Consider the following 24,611-nt stretch of genomic DNA (forward strand, 5'->3'; position numbering starts at 1 on the left):
CCCCAATAGGTAAACAGGATGATTCTCACGTGGTTTAACAGTGTTAGGCTGCAGCTTCCCTACAGGGGAGAGCACGCTGAGCTAAGAGTAAGGAATCGGGAGTCTTCATCCTCAGCCCATCACTCGGCCGTGGGACCCTGGGCATATCACTGGACCTTCCTGGCATCTCTTTTTATCTTGTGTGTAAAATGAACAGCGTGGAACAGAGTGTGAGGTGTCTGCATTCCAGCTCTAAGGGTACAGATGGTATTTAGAACAAGGCTTAAATGAACTAGAGTTTAGACAGTAGGAAAACACTGCACTTCCTAACTAATGTGACCTGAGAGACACTCCCCTTCTCTCCTGAAGATACAATCATAAATAAAGACAGCATAGTGGGGAGAAGAATCCAGAAAGTCCAAGTCTTCCAATTTCCTAGCTTCTCCTCCCTCTCACACTTGGAAGAGATCTAGCTACACAGCTGGTGCTTAAAGCTGATTTCAAGTATAAAGGTAAAACCTCATTTGTCCTCCCAATATTTCTTTTTTCCCTTAATCTTGATTTGCTCTCTGAATACAGAAAAGTTGTGAATTCCCTTAAGTTGGGTAATTCTGAATTCTGGTTTTCTAGAATGCTGGTGTTCCTAAAGTGAATGGAAATTTCCAAGTAGCCCCGTATTTAAGAAGAGAAAATAACTAATTTTTCCCCAACCTAAAGTGCAAAAAAACAAAAGGAAGTCAAAAGAGGAACCTTTAAAAATTGCCCATGTCTGTACAAATCATATTTATAGCACTCAAACAATATGGAAATCAGAGACAACAGCTTTTGCCAAGCTACAAGAAAACCAATGTCAAAGAATTTGGCTTTAAAAAGTCTAATTTCTGCCCCTGAATTATTGTCTTGTCATCAGTCAATTGTATCTTTCGGGAAGTGAGTGGAACTAAGCTTCTCTTTTGACCTTCTCCTATGCTCCTGATGAATTAAAAAAAAAAAAAAAAAACACTTTATTAAGTATTTACCCTATGGTATTTTAATATTTTGCTTGCAGATCTTGCTAAACTGCAAGTCCCTAGGCTGAGAGCCATGCCACAGTTGTCTTTATATCCCCAGCCATTAAAAAAAACTTAACACGTTAGATGTTCTATAAACACTCTGTAATATAGCAAAAGCAGCCACGTGCCAGGCTTTCAATAATCAATGCTTGACATTGCATTATTTACTTAATCCTGTCAGATAGGTACAGGGAATCTGTTTGATGACAGAGTAAATTTTAATCCTCTCTTAACATCAACCCTTTAATTTCACTTCCCATTCATTCCTCAATTACCTTCAAAGTTCTCTCACTTCCTAACCCTCCTTTCCAAAGAAGCCCTCCCCAGGAAAGGAAAGGCAGGGGAGAATTTTCAGGATCCATAATTTCTCTAGAGCTGAAGAGTCCCAGAAGAACTTGTAAAAGCAAAGACAAAGAGATGAGATCTCTGATGTCATCTGTAGGACAGGAATGCAGCTGGCTGGCTGCTCCAAGACCTGCTCAAAGCTCCACATGCTCAGAACACTTGGCAAGAATTCAGCGAGCATGGAACTGAAGGGCTGGTGGTGAATGCTGAGCAGTCAGAGGGGCTGATTGTCATTGAGTTTCTAGGAAAGGGGAAGGACAATTTATCTTTGGGTGTTATTAATTTATAATCATCTCAGGAGACACTAATCAGAATGTTTCCAGACAGCAAATACTACACCTATTTTATAGTAACAAATCAGTCATGTGTACTATAATTATCTTCAAAATGAGCTTAGAATAAACCTGAGTACGGTATAAATGATTCTCCGAGTCATTGTTGGCTAAAATTTAGGATAACAAGATAATTTGCTATCAAGTACTATTAGAAGAAGAGTTATTAAATCTACTCATACTGGATCAAATTTCCAAAAATAATAGGTAAAATGCAATTAGAGTGATACTTTTGGTAAATCTGGGCTGTGCAAGGCCACCATTTAGGAAGTGGGGTTAATACTTAGCATCGTATGTCATGTTCTGACATAAAGTGAATTAAAAAGGTCCTTTACACAGCTCAAAAAATTTGCTTTACCAGAAAAAAAAAATTAAAGGATCCATTTTTCTGGGCTCTTACAGTAACTAAAAACTAAATGATGGGGGGCAGGGGGAGGTGGAGAATGGATGGACAAGTAGCAAAGAAGGATTCCACCAAACCACTTGTAGAAGGAAGACCAATTTTAATTCTATGCAATCCTTTGTTTCTACATGAGTCTCTCCTACTGGGGAGGGCAGAGGAGTTTGTCTTACCTATTACTGATTAATTTCATTTGCTAGCTAGAACGTATTTTGAGAAGGATACTCAAGAATGCTGGGCTCAGCTGGAGAGATTATCTATTATCCAAGTCTATGATGGATACAAAAAGGAAGAGGTGGCCGTTGGCCAAATATATTCCATTTCTTTACTAAAGTGGATCATGCCTGTTGCATCTCTGTATCCCCAGAATCTACCAAAGAGCCTGGAACATAGTAAATGTTCAATAAACATTTCAGAATGAATAAATTAAAAATCAGACCTTTTTACCTTGGTTTCGAACAGGACTAACAAAATTGGTACCATGAACGTTTCTCCAATCCCACGATGCTGGCAAACGTAACATCTTCTCCTGTAAGTCAGTGGTCAGGGGTGCGGGTTTGGGCCTGGGATGGAAATACACATCTGACTTCAATATAGAGTCTTTCCATTGAGGATGACTTCCTCACCTTTAATTCCGTGACTTCAGCTACCTGGCTGCCTAGAATCCAGATTCAGGCCCAAAGAGCACTTGTCCCATCAGAGTTTCCATTACACAACGTGTCCATTATGCAATGTGTCAATTATACAACTAAGTTTTGTCAGTGGCTTTCATTATCTGTGTCTTTTTCAGGATCTATTAACTTTCTTCTATGAAATGACACTGGTTCTGTCCATCACAGAGATGCTATTTTAAGTATGCTTAAATAGCTGCATTTTCTTAAACAGATTTTGGCCAAGAAAATAGACACATGGGAAGTTAAAGATGGCCTATGAAGGAAAAGAGAGGAACTACCGAGGTTTGACTCAGGAGATGGCTGGTAGTGATGATGAGGCAGCTGGAAAAGAAGGGAAGCAGGCACAGAAATTAGAGGTCTAAGTACAAAGTAGACTGACCAGCTCCATCAACAACAGACAAAAATGCTTCATCATTATTGACCTGCAGCCTACACGATATGGTTGCAAAGTAAGACACGAAAAGCAGAGTTGCCTGGAACGATGGATAGACACATTGTCTGGAAATGAGAAAATTGTTCTACAAGCTTCTCTGTATTAGCAGTGAAAAACAAACAGCATTCTAGCTCTAGACACACTAGATTTCTTGGGTGCTTCCCAAGTCAGCTACATGACTTCAGTGTTCCAGGTCTTTGCGCTGCTCCATTGAAACTGCCTATTGCCCCTGTTTAGAAGAAATCCCTTCAGGAGTTTTTCCCTCTTAATTTAAGGACTGCTCCCACAGCAGCCCGGGCTCACGAACCCCCAAGGAAAACTCACTCCTAGGCTCCATCAATTCTGTAGTTAGGACACTACTATTATACCCTGATAATGTGTATCTTTCTGATCCTGTAACTACTTGGATTTCTCATTCAACTTGGCAATAGCCAGACTGCACTGTTCTAACTTTTCAGTGGTTATCCTGTGCTTTATACCAGGTTCCAATTTAGTCACTGTTAAAGATTCTTTCTGGACTTCTTCGTGTCCTCTGCAACTACTTCCAAGGAGCTCCCTTCCGCACATGCTTTAGAGAGGCTGTTAAGTCAAGGCTAGGACACAATGGAAGGGAGCTAAAATAGAGGGAGAGAAAAAAGAATCACATATTAATAGCCATCATAACCTTGAGAATTATAAAAATAGACAGCACATTCCATAAAGAAATGTCAACTTTCACTAAAATATTAACTAAGCCAGGGACATTGCTGGAAGCTGTATATGACACAGAGATGAACATGAGGTGCTATTTGACCATATGGAGGACAGTATTAAGAGACATGAAACAATAATTAGAATCACAAATAAAAAGAAGTTGTAATGTTATAAAACATACAACTTGGATAATACCCATGGAATAACCAAGGTACATAAAAAAGCTATGCACCATGAAAACTGTATATATAGGGCAGGGGAAAAATCAAACCAAGAAACAAATCTTGGATACTTCCTTTAAGATTTATAAGTAAAAATTAGGGTACGAACAATTTTAGAACTGAATAAAGAGTTTCTGGGATCTCACACTGAGAGGCCAAAAGATTTGATCAATCAACAGATATTAACCAATTGTTTTGTTATGTACTTAAGGATACACTAAGTAATTTAAAAGATAACGAAGGAATTGAAGTTTGGTAGCAAAATGTAATTTCAGAGCAGGTATCTTAGGGTCATACTGATCTCCTACAAGTGGTTTCACCACTTACTAGCTGTGTGACATTTGTCAAAGAGTTTAACATCACAAAACAATCAGTCTCAATGATGTGAAAATAAAGAGTGAAAGAGGAATTGGTGAGACAGACAAGACTGCAAACATTACCGGTGCACTATACATTATAGGCTCTTAATCATTTGGGTCTAGATTCTTTAAGAATCTGGTGAAAGCTCTGAACTCAGGCAGATGACCATACCTAATACATTTTTCTACACTTCTGGCAGTCTCAATGACTCCCTAAACCTCATGTTAAGAATTTCTGAGAGATTCTATTATGTTACTGGATTCTTCTAAGAGGACTAATTTATATACAAAAATGCTAATGAAAACCAGACAGCCAGACCACAATGTTTGCTTCGGTATTTCCCATTTCACTCAATTCTATCTTCGATCTTTAAATTTCTATGGAGACTTCACCTTAAAAGCAGCCCTTCATAAAGCTAGCCCTTTCCTAAAATAAAAGTGGTTGGGTGGAGGGCATCAAGGTAAAAGCAGCATGGCCCATGATGCACTGCCAAGCAATTATGTCTAAGGCTCAGATCTTTTAGGCGGGAGCTCCAGGACCAAATGCTGACACCTCTTCCTCTCACGCTCCTTTGGATTTTCACTAAACAGTTCTCGACTTCCTGTCTCACACATGCACAGTATTAACTCCATCACTTTAGCAAAACTGAGAAGGGACACAACATGCTCCCTTTCTTAATTTCCATTAACCAGAGTGTCCCATGGACTAGAAATTCCTTAGAATACACTTTGAGAAATACTGTACGAGATCCTTTGAGAAAGGGGCAGAATAATGAGAGAATGCTATCAGTTGAGATAGGAAAATTCTCCATACAGCCTTGCAGTTGAAAAATGTCAGAGTGTTAGGATTATTAGTCTGCAAATGTAAAAATTAGAAATGTATTTTAGTTAATTAATCAATTAGTGGCCTGTTCAAACAAAGTCTGAACCAAAAACTCTATAGATATTAAGAAATAATCATTGTATTCTCTGAAAACTGGAAAATGTTTCAATGTATTAAGAGGGAAAATAACCTAACTAGCTTATTGAGTCCCGGTGACTCCATATTGGTTTCCAGTTCTCTGCCCTTCGGTTATACCAATTTCTCCCAGAACAGGACTATCCTTGGCCATTTAACCCATGTTAAGGGACCATATATTCTGATAGATCCAGCTATAGTTTGGAGGAAATTTTTAAAAATCTGCCAAATTCCTGACTATGTAAATTCAAAGTATTTTTGACCCCATCTCCTAAAGTAAGAAGTATGACATGGAGTATGTAAGCTAAAGATGGGAAGTGTCAATTCTGGCTGAGGGTAGTAGAGGTACATTGATCTATGAGAAGGAATTTTTTTGCTGGACCTTATAACAGAGAGGGTTTTGAGATTTTTTACAGGTGACAAATCTGACAGTTATTGTAGGCAAGGTGAGGGATACTTGAAGCAAAGGGAGTGGCATGAACAGAGGTAACTTGAAAGCAAAGATTTCGGTAATTGTGTGTCATCTTGTTTGAAAACAAGTCATGGTACTAATATAGGCGTGGTCAAATTTAGATGGCTTACCCGGTGAAATGTATTCATGAGATAACAGGTGGCAGCACAGCCATAGCCAGATACAGGAAGATGAAACTAGCATTTTAGGGAATGGCTGAGAATGGGGGCTGGAAGGGACAGGACTAGAGAGACAGGATGTGGAAGGCTGATCCATAATGCAGCAGAAAAATGACAAAACCCTACACTGGTGTAGAGAAAATGGCCGGGGAATGATGGAAATGGCAGATGCTGTGAAAGCAAGACCCATCAACAGGACTCAGAGAGCACCAGAGATCTATGGAAAAGAGAGGAGGACAGTCGGAACAAAGATACACTAAAAAGTTTAGGTTGCAATGACTAATAAAATGGTGGGCAAACCAGGGACAGCAGGTTGGAAGGAAGGGTGGCATTCAACACAAACAGCTTTATTAGTGAAGTGATAAAGGGATATTCTTTATTACCTTGGGATTCTCTGGCCACCACCTCTCCTCATCATGTCTCTCAGGGTGAGAGTCTCATATTCCGTGTATCTGGTTGCAGTCCAAGACTTCTGAATGGTATTGATTGCTTTCACAAACTCGTGGTTATATCTGTAGAGCTTATTAGAAGAGCTGCCAACAAAAATAAGGTAGCGCCAGTTACCCTCTTGATGTAATTGAAGGTAATATATATATATTTTTTTTGGTGATGCAACTGAACCACTTTATTCAAATCTCCAAAATAATCTTTATTCTACATTTTTAGTGTATTAGCGGGGGGGGGGTCATATAATACTGAATTTCTATTAACAGTCAATGGTATAGTCAAACATCACATGTTCGGAACACAAAATTTAGATAAACTGAAATGATCAGATAAAAAAATCCAACTTCAGAAAACAAAAACCAAACTATTAAGGATCCCTGAAATATTCTTACCCTTCATGAAACTTCACTGGACTCAAGTTATTTTGTAGTGAGGCATTCAGAATATGCCCCCATTAACCCAGCTCAAGAATCCTTGGGAGCCATGAGTAACTGCATCAGACTCTCTAGAAATAAATGTAATCAATTTTTGATCTGAAAAATCCCCTTAATCTGGCTCTAAAGTTATCAGGCTTCTGAAATGCATCCTCCTCCTTGCTCCTCATATTTCAAACAAACTGTTGTTTATAGTAGTTTCTGCTGACATCTTTTGTTCAAACAAAAGTCAGTTTCTCTGGCACCAAAGCAAATTTGGGTTTGGTTCATACATGAAGAGACAACCTATGAGGAGGGTCCAAAAAGCATTTTTCACCGTTGCCTGAGGAGAGGCACACGTATACTAACAGCCTGGAATTGGAATGACTCCTATAAAAATAAAAATTCAAGTTAACTAAGATGTATGTATAAGGATGTTCAATGAAACACTTTTGTAATAGTGATAAATTGTGAATAACCTAAATAAATGTTTTAAGATAAGGAACAATTAAAGAAATAATGGTACTTCATTTACTATCTAGTTTATTCAGTAAAAATGTACAGAACATCATTCAGTGTGTGACTATTAATTAAGGGAAACCTCACTAAAATGGAGTAGGGAGGTTGGCAGGGAAACTAGCTCTCATGCCCTACCACTCTTCATCAATTACAAATCCAAAGATTTGTAGGATTTGTAAAGGAAGATAGGGAGGGACCTTGCATGTGGATACACTTTGCTATTCCAGTAAGAGGAACAGCCCAGCCAATGAGAGATAGTCACAACTTTCCCCTGGACACAGTCCAGCCAATGAGAGATTGCCACAGCTCAGCCAATGAGAAGCCACTATACTTCCAACTCCCAGTTGATTCCAATGGACTTTTTGTTTGTAAAAGCCTTCCCAACTCCCTCCTTTCCTCTATAAAAGAGTCTGCTTCTCCTTTGTTCTGCAGCTTTGCCTACAGTTTTTGCCTTAGCTTGCTTGTTCCAGTTGCGGTTCCCTGTTATTCCCGAATAAAACCATATTTTGCTGGTAAAATAATTGGCAGTTTTATTTTTAATATTAACAAGTGATATGGAAGAGTGTTCACACTACATTAAATAATAAGGCAGGATATCAAAGAAGTTTATGCCATCTGCAATGACGTGGATGGAACTAGAGGGTATTATGCTGAGTGAAATAAGTCAATCGGAGAAAGACATGTATTATATGACCTCACTGATATGAGGAATTCTTAATCTCAGGAAACAAACTGAGGGTTGCTGGAGTGGTGGGGGGTGGGAGGGATGGGGTGGCTGGGTGATAGACATTGGGGAGGGTATGTGCTATGGTGAGCGCTGTGAAGTGTGTAAGACTGTTGAATCACAGACCTGTACCTCTGAAACAAGTAATACATTATATGTTAAAAAAAAAAAAAGAAGAAGAAGAAGATAGCAGGAGGGGAAGAATGAAGGGGGGGGGAAATCGGAGGGGGAGACGAACCATGAGAGACTATGGACTCAAAAACAAACTGAGGGTTCTAGAGGGGAGGGGCGTGGGGGGATGGGTTAGCCTGGTGATGGGTATTAAAGAGGGCACGTTCTGCATGGAGCACTGGGTGTTATACGCAAACAATGAATCATGGAACACTGTATCAAAAACTAACGATGTAATGTATGGTGATTAACATAACAAAAAAGGGTATCAAAGAAGTTTAGATAGAATTAACCGTTTTGTGAAAGGATATTTATATTATAAATACTCTTCTTTAAATGCCAAAAATGGTTATCTGAATGACAATGCAGGATCACCACCTTTCCCCACCCTCTACAATTTCTACAATGCAACCTTTCTAACTTTGTAATAATAATAATAAAAGGAGAGGACGGCAGGAACTGTGTATCACGTACATATAACATGGCAAACATTATTACCATAGGATGCAAAAAATTATCACATTGGACCTGGGTTTATATCCTTGTTACTCAAATTTGTTTCTTGAGTCCTGTATTAGCAGCAGCACCTGAAAGCCCTCTAAGTATCCAATCCAAACCACCTAAGTCAGAATCTACATTTTAACAAGATTCCCAGCTGAGTCATAGTAACATTAAAATTTGAGAAGCACTGGTTTCCCTGTTATCAAATGCTTGGGTACAGATACAGATAAATCCAACACAAAGAGCATGTTTACAAAGCAAAAAGATAGTCACACAATTCAAACATGTATCAAACCTATGTGCCAGATGCTAGGAATTACAGAATACACACCAAATTATTTCTACTTAGAGAAGATTCCGTCACTCAAGTGTGACTCATTATCCAAGACTTCACAACCATGCAGAGCAAGATACACCTAATCTGAGAACATCTAGCCATACTATGAACTTTTCTTTCTCTTTTTATTTAGATGTTCACTGAGGAAGTATTTTGACATAGTCAAAAAACCTGGAAGCACTGAAGATAATAAGAAAGATGGGCAACTATATTCAGAACGTTATGTTTTTATCAAAGTTCTTCCCTTCTTGTTGCAAAGTATGAAACCAGAGAAGTACCTTTACTAAAGAGATTTTAAAACTGCCTATATCATATTTCTGACAACACTTGTACAACAACAAAAACAAGTTACAGTTGTTTGTCTCTTTAAACAAGGGGATAAAATTTTAAATTGTAAATGTGTATTTTGAAGTATTTTCTACTAATGAGTCACTATTGATTTTGAAGTATTCGAGCAACAGTAACTCAGCCCTACTTCCCTTGCTTTATCATTGACGTCTAGCAAATATCAGACACTGACATGTGCGTTATAATAACAAGGTAGGTCTTAAACACTTATTTTCAGTGTTTAAGATCCAAGTAAATTAAAAATAACGTACTTTACTATGGGATGACAGATCATTAAGAGCTGAAAGGGACCTTGAAGGTAATTTAGTCCCCAATGTTCATTTTATAGGTGCAATAACATAGGTTCTGAGCACTCCAGCTGGTAGCTTCTTCATTAAATGCGGCAACATTTGAAATAATCAAAAAGAACACATTAGTACATAGTACCTCCTAAATGGTAGGGTGAAAAGTGAACAGTTTAATAGGAAATGTATTGTTCAAGGATCACGTCAAGCAAAGCAATTTAAAAGGTAAATTCAAAATGGAGGGGATGTATTAGTTTAGATCTTGGTGAGTACCTTCCCAGACAAGAACAATTTGTCCCTTTAAACTCTTGTCCCCAACCTCTTTACTACAGAATCATTCACTCCCAGCATGGCCTGGCTTGGGATGATTTATTCATGTGTCCTTTCCATGGATTTGACAAACTAAATGAAACAGGAAGAAGTTGCTACCATTAATATCCATTTATCTTTCCCTTCCAAGTGAATAAAATCTGAAATCTCTTGTGTGGTTCAGTTACTTAAACTGAACCTCACTTAACAAAAACATTAACTGCATGTTGTAAGCTGAATTGTGTCCTTCCAAAATTCACAGGTTTAAGTCCTAACCTCCAGTACCTCTAAAAGTGACTATATTTGGAGATATGACCTTTAATAATGAAATTATGGTAAAATGAGGTCATATGGGTGGTCCCAACCCTGATATGACTGGGTGCGCTTATGAGAAAAAGAGAGCAGGACACAGACAGAGGGAGGCCGTGTAAGGACACCAGGAGAAGGTGGACATGTCAGGTCAGGGAGAGAGGCTTCCCAAAAATCCAAACCTGCTGACACTGACCTTGGACTTGTAGCCTACAGAACTGTGAGAAAATACATTTCTGTTGCATAAGCCACGCAGTCTGGGCTCCTTATGGCAGCCCTAGCAAACTACTACACTCCATCAATACTAAGAATTTTTATTTCGGTTATTCACTGCCTTGTGTAAAATTTATTTCAGTTAGTATCACCTACATTTGTTGCAACATAAACATGTATCTACGAGTGTTCTACAACATGTTATCACATGGCAATAATAAAATGATTTTTCTTTATTAGTCACTGCAATTCTATACTCTCTCATATAAATTTCCTTTAAAGCCATCACTGGTCCATTACTTTCAGAGTGCTGTGAAAAAAATACTTTCTCCTCTCAGTTCCATTACTCAACACCAGTGAATTTTTATAGAATATGGCTTCTGTTTCTAAGTCAAATAAATTTTATATAATAAAAAAAAAAATTTCCAAGAACTAACCTAGACACATACTGCTACATACTCTAAAACAAAACTAAATGTATCTCCCACTGGTGACGACTCACTTTTCCCGGAGCCTCTCAGAGTGTGCTGTGTTCACCTTCACTTTCTCAGGGATGGCTCCCATTTTGGTTCCAGTAAAACAAGCCCAGTTCCGGCCCAGCACGTCATGCACCCATCCAGGCAGGGTCTCGTTGCAGTAACTGGTTACCGTGTGACCCTCTTCTTTATACTATAATCAAAACAGGGAAGGAAACGTCAAGTGAATTGATGTTCATCTCTCAGGTCCATTTCCCTGGCTCCCATTCACAGTCAAGATGCTCTTTTTTCATTTCATCTTGGGAACCAGCCTCTGCCAACCAAAATAAAAACTTCACCCTGAGAGGTTACATTCTGAGAATTAGCCTAGAAAAGGATGAGAAATAAACTTTTCTATGATTACCATCACTAAGTGCCAAACAAAATTTACATAAGAAAACACTTCTGGGAATCAAATGCAGGGAAAGAAACATTTTTAGAGCATCTACCACATTCCAGGCATTTTACAAAAGTTCCCTCCTTCAATCCTCACAGGAACCCTAGGAGGAAGGAGGCTTCCATAACCCCACTTTACCAGCAAAGGAGTGGAGGCCCAGCTCAGAGAGGCCACGGAGCTCCTAAGGAAACAGAGCTGTGAATTGGCAGAAACAAAATTCTGCTTGGGCTGTCAGAATATAGTTTTCTACTCACAGAAGATGGACCCCGGCAAACTACAAAACAAAGAGTGAAACATTTCCATACAACAACAAAATCCTTTCTTCTGTCAACCTCACCATTGAGTAGGACATTCTGATTACGGGGGAGCTAAGAGGAACCTGATTATTAAATATGCTCTCCATTTAATTTCACGAATCTGGCCCTTTGTCTCATTGAAAGTTAATACTGAAAAACACCTACAAAGTGACAGACCTGGGATTTGAACTCATACTTAAGCTCCAGAGCTTACAAACATTCACATTATAACATCTCCTCATGGAGGAGGGACACAAAATCCAGAATGAGAGCACAGAGTTTTGGGAAGAAGAAAGGAAAAAATCACGCTAAATTTCAATGAGGAGGGACTTGGGCTGATTTCAGGCATTGACTTAATCTAATGGAACAAAAGCCCAAAAGCAGTCAGACAACACATAAACAAACTGGCACGGTGGTCAGCTGTGTTGCAATACTTTCCACAAGTACACAGTAGGTTATTTTTGGTTCATGGGCTATCGTTTGCAAACTCCTAATTAATATGACGGATAGTACTTTACCTGTGTGCAGGGGTTGGCAAGCTTCTTTTTTAAAAGCCAGAAAAATCGATATTTTAAGGCTTGCAAACTATAAGGCCTCTGTCAAAACCACTCAACTCTGCCACTGCCATATAAAAGATGTATAGGGAATACAGACATGCATGAACTAGGCTGTGTACCAATAAAACTTTATTTACAAAAACAGGCCTGTCAGGGGTGCCTGGGTGGCTCCTGCAGTTAAGTGTCTGCCTTCGCCTTGGGTCATGATCCCAGGGTCCTGGGATGGAGCTCCAGCATTGGGCTCCCTGCTCAGCGGGGAGTCTGCTTCTCCCTCTCTCCCTCTGCCTGTCTCCCCAGCTTGTGTTCTCTCTCTGAAATAAAAATCTAAAAAACAAAACAAACAAAAATAGGCCTGTGGTTTGGAAACCCTGAGTTCAGAGGCATGTATGGGCTAAACTATACATCAAGTAAAATTACCTTATTGCATCTGACTCTCTCTAAATTTAAATCATCTCTTTAGGAATGGAGTTAAAACTGTCTGGCTTTACAATCCCAAAGAGCTGGATTTGAATCCTAGGCTTCACCATCCACTAAGCTCTCCAGCACAGAATAAGTTACTATGGACTACTCATACTTACACTTTGCATCTGTATTTGTGGTTCATGATATTGTGAGACCTGTCTATCTACCTCTGGCTAAGAATATCTTCACTTGCATGAGTTCAGCTCACCACTCCTTCTGTCCCTGCCAAAGCCCCAACTCAGGATGCGGAACACTGAGTAGAGGCCTAGGATATGACTGAGCTGTGACATTAGAGGGTATGTTGTATGGGGTCACTAAAATTTATATTATTCAAAACTACACTCGACTGCTATTTTTATAGATCAGAAACACGGTAATTATGGGTAACCTCGTATGATGTAACCTAAACCCTTTAGCGTTGTATTTCGTTTCTCTCTGGCACAGGCTCTCAATCATGTTCCCTTCTCGGCTGTCAGCTGTCAGACAGGCCAGGCAGGGCTAAGCCAAGGCTCCCCCACCCTTGAGGTTTTAGAAAGCAGTCTCACAAGACTGAAGAGTTCTTGAAATGTATCTCAAAGAAACTGTCATATACACATAAATGAAAAAAAATGCTAAATATAGGAAGACACTCCTCACAACAGAAAACCTAAAAACAAAACCAAGAACAAAAGTGCCCAAATGTTCATGTATAAAAATAATTTAGTAAATTAATAACTCAAATAGTATTATATAGCATTCTACATGATAAATAGTAGTTCTGTAGGAGAGAGGTAGGTAAAGTAGGGCTAGAGCAGCCTGAGTGCTTCTGTGAGTATAGTTTTACTGAGCACAGCCAGGCCCCCTCGTATCTGCGCGGTCTACGGCTGTTGTCATGCTACAGCAGCAGGACTGCGCAGCTGCTCAGAGGACACAGGCCCACAAAGCCTGGAACATTTACTATCTGGCCTTATAAGAAAAAGTGCATCAACCCCTCCACAGAACCATAAAAAAAGCAAACCTATGTTAAGAAGAAAAAGAAATTACAAGACAGTGCTTAAGTTGAATACAAACACATAAAATTTTTCTGAAATACGGTTTTTAAAAAATGGAAACAAAAGGTGAAATGGGTCTCTGGGTGGAATTTTCTTGTTTATAAAATGAAGAGTGTTACATAAATTTTGTGAAATTAATCACTTTAAAAAAATACTCTTATTTCCTAAGAATGAGACTCACAGCCTACAAAGTCCTAGAAGAGGACACCCCTGAGGGATAGTCCAGGTGTTGTTAAAGGCTACTAAGGCTCATCTGTTTGGAACTAGGATTGCACTTTCTGGAAAAAAAATTGTTATTTATACAACCTATTTTGTGTTTTGCTAAGTTCTTTCACTTATTTATCAAGTATTGATTGGGCACATTTTTCTCAAGCATTGTGCATGTGCTAGGCATGCACACACATATGTACTGAGGTGGCCCCAGCCCAAACCTGAAGAGGCTCACAATTCAATGAAAGCAGCAGATGTAAATAATTCATTATGACATCATGCAGTTCAACAAGCTAACCATGATGGAGAAGCCCGGGAAATTTCCCCATCTAGGCAGAAATTTAGATCACAGATGAAATAACTTTCCCTACATACCAAAAGAGTTACGGGCATTCAAGTTGGAAGAACTGGGCCCCACGTTTTTCATCAGTGTGGTTTTGCACACCTGGTTGACACAACTGAGTCATAGTTACAAGCAACATGTCTAACACCAAATGAGCTTTCCCTGTGACAGGAAGGCTGACTTGTTATTTCGAAAGGGGGAAAAAATTCACCAAAGCATGACTTGTTTCACTGCATTCTCTTACCAGATCCGTTTAAGGACTCGAGATTCCTCATTGACATACAGCACGACAGCACCTCCACATTTACCTCTCACTTCATGCTTTATAAATACTTCACAGGTCACTCATCAATCTTAGAGGCTCAGGGAAACAAAGAGATAATACAGTCTCAGGGACCAAAAAAAAAAAAAAAAAAAGAGCCCTAAAGAAGGTGGTCAAATGAGAATTTATAACCAAGGGCTCCTAGATCCAAGGGTTCTTCCCCATACTGCGTACCACTTCTTCATACCCTTTTGTATTCTCACAAAGAGCTAGAGAAGTAAACATACTGGTCAATTGCCCAACACAGAGAGGAGATACCTAGATGTCATGCAGCCAAAGGTTTAAATCCCAATTTGCAAAGGGTTTCTGTCTGTATCATTTGAGCCACAAAATGATTCCTTGGGATAACAGGCATTCCCCTTCTCATGAAAAAAAAAAAAAAGTGGCTTCACAAAGTAAATGGATAAGAGAGAATTCAAATATGGGCTCCCAGGTGATTGGATCATTGCTTCACCCATTGTTTCCTTAAAAAAAAAAAGTTGCAGAAGATTAATGGACTCCCATGAATCAGGTCCAAATTGTTGTCAAAGCACTTTAAGGGCCACCTACATTCTCTAGCAGCCCTAACAGGTACCAGTCCTTCCCCACGGTGAAGTATTTATATTGCCTTCGTTTGTTAAGTCTTTTTAACATTTTTGATGGGAGGTGGGTAGAGGTCTAGGATATGTTTTTCTGGCTGGACTGCCTAGACTATATCCAGCTCTGCCACTTACTGGCCGTGTGAGCCTAAGCAGGTTACTTATCCTTTCTGTGTCCTCATCCATAAAATCAGGATGATAAAAGATTCCACCTCATAGATTGTTTTATATATACTAACCTATTTAATTTTCACAGCAGCTTATGAGGTTGTTCTGTCCTCAAAAACAAGCACTGTGAGAACAGGACTTTTTGTTTATTCAGGAACTAGGAAACTGGCATTAGGAAGCAATTAGTTATGGAATGAGTGAATACATGAATGAAGAATAGAATAGAAGGAACAATAGATGCCAAGTCCCGTTTAGCAGTAACACAAGAAACTCAGAAAAGATATGAAATTTGTAAGAGAAGTGTGGTGCTTCTAAGATACTAGAGAGACCCTGAAATTACCTTATAAAAGGTAGGACAGAGTTGTTAACAACACCGTGCAGAACTCAGTAGAAAGGAGGGATTTACCACTCCAGAAGCCAAGTGCTCATGACCTTCCAGCCTGAGAGGACCACACTCTGTGCTGTTATTTTCTTGCCTGGAACCTTCTCATGGTATCTGTTTTTTTTTTTGCTGCTCTCATGAAATATTTCTTATTATGATTTCTGACATTATTACCAATCCAGAAGTTGAAGTTTTGGCCACACTATCCAGCTTGAAATGTAGCCAAAAATTTTTTTTAAGAGTTTTCATTTATTTCATTTATGTAAACATCAGTGTCTCAATACAGTCTTGCACAGATTGTATAAGATTCTATTTATGCCAATTTCAACAAATACATAATTTCATAAAATGTAAAGAAATTCCACATGCCAGCCCTTAGGGTTAGGAAACTACTAGTATTCCATAGCTATCCACTTGCTTCTTCAAAATTACTGCTGGATTGCCAAACACTCTCAAACCCCTCCTTAACTTCCCACTCATTTTATTTACATTTACCTAGTAATATTAACCATCTGAAAAAGAACAGACTGGGATATTTTAGAACTCAAGTTATTTACCCTGCGTCTCTCCCAATTGCTTTTTTGACACTGAGGGGTTTCAAATCAACTTGTTCCACTGTTTCCCTGATTAATAATATACTTGGCAAATATTTGAATACTTTATGTGATGCACTATGAGAAAAAAGCAGTTTAGTAAAAAGAACTTTGCCCTTTAAATCTTATTCTGCCACTTATAATTTATGTAAACTTGAGTAAGCCACAACTAAGAAGCCCCAGTTTCTTCACCTGATAATGGGAATGAAACCCACACTTCACTGGATTCCTATGACGGATAAAGAGGACATTGAAGTGTGAAGAGTTTAAAAAGTTATGAAACACTCAAAAAGCAACAATATAAATACTACAACCTGTTACCATGGAAGATACAAAGTTGTCTTAAGACTTTACTCTTGCCATGGAAGAACTTAAACACTAAACCCAATCTGGCAACTGAACAGCTGATACGGGTCCTACCCTGTCAACCAGTGGCTTCCAAAATGAAATGAAAAGATGATCCACTGGAATATTGGGAAAAATAGAATTTTTTTTTTTTAAAGATTTATTTATTTATTTGAGAGAGCGAGAATGAGAGAGAGTACACGAGAGGGGTGAGGGCCAGAGGGAGAAGCAGGCTCCTTGCCGAGCAGGGAGCCCGATGTGGGACTCGGCAGGGAGCCCGATGTGGGACTCGATCCCGGGACTCCAGGATCATGACCTGAGCCGAAGGCAGTTGCTTAACCAACTGAGCCACCCAGGCGCCCAATAGAATTTTTATTTACATTTGTAATTATATAAATAAAACTGAAAACCCACTTCCACTGTTATTTAATATCCAAAGCAACAGTGACACCGCCACTCAGTTTCAAGGTCCAACGTTCACCTGCCATGCACTGTGTTTACCAATGCGAAGGTTAGGACATGGCATCTTCCCTTTTACATGTGCCTACCTAAACTGATTTATGTACTTACCTGCTTTAATTAAGCTAATTCTCACAATATGAACAAATGGCTTAAAATACTTACAGAGAAACCAGAATTTGCAAATAAATTTAAGCAGACATAAGCAAAGGGTAAAGCTTACATTTGTCCTATTCCTAGTAGGAGTTGTCAGCCTCATAAAAATCTAAGTTTTTGAAATCAGATGTTTTGAAATGTTGCCATCACTGCAGTATTTATTCACTGCAGTATTTATTCAGCTTTTCACCTTATTTATAAATAAAGCAAATTTGTCTAGCTACACTTGTGGTAAGCATAGCATAATGCATAGAGTCATTGAATCACTAGATTGTACACCTGACACTAATCTAACATTGTGTTGACTATACTTCAATTTAAAAAATTGCCCATTAAATTGTCATCAACCCTAATACCAAATAGCAATTCTTCAAAACGTTACTAAACTTTGACACTTTCATACTTCTAACAAAATGGATCAAAACTATTGAAATCTTTTAAAGATTTTCAGTAGAAAACTGTGCTTCCAAATGTTGAAAGTTTTCAGTATGAAAATCATAGGTTAACAGATTCTTACCATAATGAAGCATACTTTTGTATTATTTTCAAAGGATAGCATCATGAAATATATTTTGGCAGGATCCAAGTGAATCAAATATTTAATCATTTAATATTATGCCATGTGTTTGACATCAAACATCAGTATAGTACTGCATGTATATAATTTCTTAAATGTACCTTTACACACTGTGGAATACATTATAAAAAATTTGGAGAACCAGATCTTATCCATCAAGATCATTCACCATTTCCGAAAAGAATATCTGGCGTGAAGTTGAATGATTTAATGGTAAACCATATACATAAAGATATTATATTCCAGCAATACTGATTAACAAAAACTGTTTACTGGAGTTTTGCCCTTTGTTTCTTGTATATATCTATGTAAATGTAGATTAACTGCTTTCAATTGCTGTCAGGTCTAGAGTGTGAGTAAAGCAAAACAAAACGAGGCACATTTTACTAAATTGATACTTTGCCAAACTTACCCAAGAGTACCACAGTTTTCCTCAGAAAGAAACAGACTTCCCTCTGTCAGTTTCAAGGATTAGCTCTGGTTTTCTAACTAGATTTAACCATTTGTTTAAAAAGTTGAATTTCAAAGAATTTTGAAACTGCCAAGAAATCATTATAGTGCTTGCAACCAAATACCTTCAAGCATTTTACTGAAGGAACTGGCAGCTGGATTTGCATGTGGAAATGGAGTCATAAATTTGCTTCCAGTGCTTGAAAGACATTCAGTTTAAAAGAAAATAGACACCCCAGAACTACTTAAAACAGCAGTTTATCACTCAACAAAGTAGTCAAAATCCCTTGGCTCATTCCTCACTTCCTCTCTCATAAACTGTGAGACTGGGAGAAATCTGAGAGTTCACCTAATCTAACCTTTGGCTCGTGCCTCTCACTGTTCTAAAGACAGGGGAAGGCAGGACATAACTTACAGCACTCCAGACTCATTCCCATTGTTGCTTCTCCAGGCTTTGGGGAACCACTGCAGTCATAAAGCTCACTATTTACCCTGACAGATAACTCAGTTTTGAGTAATTCTGAAAGTTAGAACTTTGAGCCCTATCTTGGCCTCTACAGTCTCACACAAAAATTAAAATATAAACAAACCAGATAAAATCTAAAAGTCTCAATTGTTTTCTACCATGTCATTCAACAAATACGGCCTGAGGGTCCACCACAGACTTTAAGTACATAAAGGTAACAATACTCCCAGAAACACATCAATGAAACAACAGGACAACACACAAATGAATATTATTCATTTTCTTTCTTCTACAGAAATTTATTAAAGGTCTATTTATCACATATCACACTATATACAGGGAACAAAAGTTAATAGAGTACATTCCTGCCCTCTGAATTTAAAGACTAGAGAAGACAAACAGTTATGAGAGAATGCTAAGCAGTATTATGTTATGGCGCTTCCTAACACAAATGTACCCACCAAGTCTTCTCCAAAATCAAAACATTTATGTGCAAAGTTGCTCAGAGAAATAGAAAAAAAAACTTTAGTAGAGGTGATTTTAAATTCGATATGAAATATATTCTTATACATATTAGCTGCTTTGTCAGTATTCAGTATTCGCATCCTGGAAATTAGGTTGAAAATATACCACTCTTTTAGAACTCTGGAGACGGGTAACCTCTTTTTTTAGAACACAGAACCAAAAATATAAACATAGCATCGTTCCTGATTTGTGCTTCTAGAATCCTATAGAATTAATTCTTTGCAAGCTGACAATACTTGTGAAAAAAGCCTTTGAAGAGACAAGAGAAGTGTGGTCAATTTTCCAAACACTTATCAAGTCCTGGGTGATAGGGTTCTGAAGACACACAGGGAGATCAACAGATTTTGAATCTGGAAGAAGGTGAAAATGTGCTATCAAAATCACTCCATGTCTACAGCAGTTAGAACAGTACTACCTGAGCAGAGGTGACTGCAAAGCACAACGTGAACCAAATAATGGCATCTCTCCCACAAATGGAGAGCGCCGGGGAGGGTCTCACAGGGGCTGCGTCAAGGTCCTGAGTGACGAATGATCAGATCCAGAGGTAGGATGGAAGAAAGTACCCACGTAGAAATAGTTACGTGTACAGTTACTTCACTTTTCTAAGACGTGACCTGCCCAGAATAGCAGACCAGTGCCTCTCAGAGGTCATAAAAGTATCTAAACCAATAAAATAATGATAAAAATACGGTATCTAGAGATTCCTCCATCAAAGCAAAGATACAGGAGAAAAGCCCTCCCAGAAAATAGGGACTAGGTGTAGCCCCACATTTTCAGTTTACTGAACTGAGCAGGAAACTAGTCCATTGTTTAGTAGGAAAGAGCTGAAAGATAGCAATCAGTGTGAACAATAGTGTAACTGCAAGAAGTCAATGTGGCAACGGTACTTAATTTGTAATTAATTTGAAGCTTACAAAGCTCTCCTTCCAAGTTGGAGGACTACAAAAGGAAAGAAGGTAAGTTTTCCTCTTGAAAAGGACTCTGGTTTAGGAAAGAAAGGGAATAGCCTAATTTGGTAAGGAAACGTAAGCTTTAAGCCAGTTCTCCTAAAATTTCAAAAGGAGCCAACGCAATGCAATTCATTCTATTAAACTAGCCTTCAAGATGCTTACAAACTGGAATTCACCAGAAAATCTATTGAAATCCTACTCCAAGTACCATTACTTCTTTGTGAAATGGCTTTTCTTTTACTCTTTAGCCCCAAGGAGGTCCTTAGGCTTGAGAGACTAGCCCTTGTCATTTTACAATTAGATGCCATGTGAGTTTAAGCACTGTAAGAGACTCATTTCCCTATCTAGAAAATGAAGCTAGTAATATCTACTTTGTAAGATTCTTGTAAGGTAAAGCGCATCAAGTTCTTAGTACAAAGCTGGCATCTAATCAAAAAATAGGCCAAAAAAAAAAAAAGTATTAATCACCCCATCTTTCTGGCCAGGGTAATGCAGGCCTATGATCTGCAAAGATAGCTTTTAGCAGTTTGACTTATCTCAGCAAGACTGTTCCCCCAACCAAGTGCTCCACAGAACCATCTTTCCACCAATAACATATCTGTGCATCTTGAGATATCCTGAAGCATTTTCTCCTTACAGTAGGTGCTGGGGTTCCTCAAGGTAATTAGAGAAAGAAGGTACACACGAAGATAATTTAACTGGGAATAAAGTTTGCACTATGAACAAAATTAAACACAAAATTCAAATCCTAATCAGTTTGGAAAAAATAATTTCAGTAGAGTAATATTCAAAGGGAAAAACTTGAGTTGCATATCTTTCCTTTCATTCAAAGGCTGAATTGTGAAGCCACCTAAGACTTCCAGACTTTTCTTTCCTTTTTCCTGTGTAGTCTCTGGTTGTTCACATTTCAAAATGGTGGTTGCTGCTTTCCAAGGAAATGTTCCGGAGGGCAGCTGCCTTGGAGGTAGGTCACCAGGACTGCTCAGCATTTTACAGGCACAGAAAGACTCCAGAAGGGAATGTAGCTGCCAGAGGCCTCTGCTAGCTGTTAGAGGGAGGCAGGTCCATGGCTGAATGCTGCTCTGCCTCTTAGCCCCAAAGTCTGTGCTTGGCTGTTGTTTTAAAAGAGCCCCTCAACAGATGCTCTATGTAACAACTAAAAGACAATAAAAACTAGAGTTACAAGCCAACAAGGATCATACTGTCTCTTAGGATGGTTTAATCATATTAATTTAAATATAAATAAATAAATAAATAAGTAAAGACAGTACTAGTATTTGAAATGCTGGTAAATTTTTAATGCTATTTAAGACATTCACGATAATGCTATTTTGCCATTCTCAAAAGCTGAATGTTTAAGCAACATGTGTCATGCACACAGCCAACATGCTCAAGAAGCACATGCAGATGCATTTGAAATTAACTACCACTGTATAAATCTAATATAATTTTGAAATGTACTTGGAAGAAACAGGCTAAATCTAGCAACCCAGATACATTAACACATATACCTTTCAAATTCTACAGGGAGGCTTCATGCTGCTTTGATCCTTATTTCCAGGTACAAGCCTATTTATCCCATTTACAGAGCAAATACTGGGGGTGGGGTGGGGGTGGTAATCTTCTAGTAGAGGTGTCCCCCTAATTAGAAGGAAGAATGAGAATTTTAAGACAGAATTTTGTAAACTGCACAAAAAATGAGAAGACCTCATTTTTTGGGGAAAGTTTTCCTATTTTATCTTCCTAAACGACCGCTCTCTGATATATTAAAGAGTCTGAGAAGTTCTGAAATAAAGGAAACGATTCAACACAATCTATACTTATTCAACTACTAGGAATTCAGGGAGGAAAAAAAAAGCTTATTCTTTTCAGCTTCAATTTCCACTTTGAGCCATTCATGGTGGCTGCCTGAAACCACCTCCAAAGCTTCACAAGATGAAGTGAACGGAACCGATGAGCAATTCCTACTCAGCAGATGTGTGGGCCACTGTTGGGCCATGAACAGTTTGGAAAACGCTGATACAGGATAAAGCCGTGGAGCTTTCAACACTTGCCCCCAGTTCCCTTTTTTATATCCCCCTTCTGTACTTAGGAGTTTGTAAAGGAGGTAGGGAAAGGGGAAATAATATTGTGTTAAAATGCAAGGAATGGTTAAGTCCCTATCAACTTTACTCTCTAACCACCTTTTGCCCACAAAAACGTTAAGACCTCTGAATTTATGGATCCAATGAGAGTAATGATTTAAACTCTTTTCTAAGTGTGAGGAGAATGTAAAGAGTGAAAAAGTTCCTCTTTCCTTAGTCAGTAGTCTAAGTTCTGAGCAACAGCCAATTTGAAAAAAATGAGGGACTCTCCCAGGGAAGAGTGGCAGGTATGCAAATTTCTCCGGAAGAGCCACCCTCTCCACCAGAAGACAGACCTAAAATGTCAGAGCCTCACGTGGTTCCTTCTTGAGTCCTTTTAAGAAAAAGAAAAAAAAAAAAAGCAACCCCAGGAGGCACAGCTACTTCAAGGAAGTGAAACAACCTTCAGCTGATTTTTTCTTAACTGAGTCTTGATCTTTTTGGGTTTAGGTCTGCTTAGGTTAGAAGCATCAGACTTGGGAGAACCAATTCGATGTGTGCAAAGAGAATAAAGTGAAAGATCACTCGCATAAAATAGTGCAGGCAGGTAAGAAACAGCAAATAAGCAGGCTCAAGCAAGAAATGTGTGTAAAAACCCTAATCTTTCTAGTCTCCATCTCCCTCTCCCAGATGAATCAACAAACATTGCTGGCTTTTAAGAAGTTAAAAATTTCAATGGAGCTCACCCAGTTTGTTCCTCAGATGTCTCAAATCATGTACCCTCACAGTTCCCAGCTGCATGAACAACTGACTGATAAAATCAGTGACATCCTATGAAGAGTTCACAATGGGAAACTAAGTCATCATGTTAAGATTAAGCATCACCATGAAAGAAAACAAAATTAGGCATGGACTGTTAAACTTAAATTTAAACACTATTAAGAGTAAACCCCAAGTTGTTAAAATTTAAAAAAGACAAAATCTGGATCTCAGTATACTGAATCTATATTAAAACAAGCAAATTACCCCCCAAAAAAAGTATTCTGAAAGGTGAACCCAGAAAGCAGAGTGAAAAAAATGTGACAGGATTCCCAAATCTTTAATTGTAGAAACATGATTGACATTTCTGGCTGTTGGCGACAAGCTGGAAATTTGTAAGTCACTAGCACACAAAATGGGCTCTAAATCCTCTGGTATGTTTTTCCCAAATTACGGCTCATTTTCAGTACCAACCTGCTTTAGAAACACCCATGGAAGTCTTTTTTGCTTAGAGTTCTACTAAGACTGGTGGGCCCCAAACAAAAATCAACAAAATTTGCTTGATGGTCATAAGATAAAATTTTCAGCCATGAGTCTAGTTTCCCTTCTACACATCTTTAGCCCTTGAGTGGCTTAATCTTCAAAATGAAATCAGTTCACTTTCTCGGAGAAAGTGAAATGAGAAGCAGGAAAAGGCTAGAAAACCTATTCAACTTGAGGGTGTTCTTTGGGACTTAAGTCTCTTTCATATGACTTCCTTCCTCTGAGCAACTAGATTAGATGGTGTGCAGAGGAACTTTATACATACTCATCATAAAAAATGAACAAAATACATAAAAGCATAAAACAAATCATTTATCCACCCAACACCAAGTCAGCCATAATTAAACATCCCGTTTCATTACATTCGGTTTTCATTTAAGAGGCTGGCTGCTTTTAATCTGCAGGTACTCTCAAGCGGTGGAGATCTGTTGGGTTTGCCAATTATAACCAAATGGTAAAGCTATTAAATTTGATGACTCTTAGAAACCAGCCTGCAGACAGTACTGTCATTTATTTTGACCAGTACATTATTTTAAAAGAAAATTGAGTACGAATGCCTCTAAGAAAGTTTCCGTTTTGTCACAGGTCTAATTACTCTTTACTGTTTTATATGAGGGTCATTTCAAATGCTTAGGTATCTGCCTGGGTGGGCCCTAAATGCATTTGAGTTTGTAACCCCTCAAAGCATTCAGATAATTGAATGTATGCGAAAGTTGAGTAGAAAAACTTACCTTCTATGAATATATACCTAGTGCTTCCTGCCAAACTCAAACTATCCAAAAAACTTTCAGTGTCAAGATTTATCTCCTTCCA

General features: G+C 38.5%; 1 protein-coding gene across 2 annotated transcripts in view; it reads right to left on the reverse strand.

The window, feature by feature from the left end:
- Positions 1–24,611, reverse strand: part of CTSC (cathepsin C) — a 38,627-nt gene that overhangs the window by 8,409 nt on the left and 5,607 nt on the right. For both annotated transcript variants that reach the window (XM_028091707.2, XM_088017911.1), the window contains exons 3-5: positions 11,154–11,320; positions 6,460–6,609; positions 2,556–2,671 (exon numbers count right to left, since the gene is read on the reverse strand). In XM_028091707.2, coding sequence (XP_027947508.1) covers positions 2,556–2,671; positions 6,460–6,609; positions 11,154–11,320 — 433 coding nt within the window. The remainder of the gene's footprint in view (positions 1–2,555; positions 2,672–6,459; positions 6,610–11,153; positions 11,321–24,611) is intronic.

The sequence above is a fragment of the Eumetopias jubatus genome, unplaced genomic scaffold (genome assembly GCF_037043125.1).
Source record: "Eumetopias jubatus isolate StellerSeaLion01/CBP00866 unplaced genomic scaffold, mEumJub1_p1.0 scaffold_13, whole genome shotgun sequence".
In the NCBI taxonomy this organism is placed as follows: domain Eukaryota; kingdom Metazoa; phylum Chordata; class Mammalia; order Carnivora; family Otariidae; genus Eumetopias; species Eumetopias jubatus.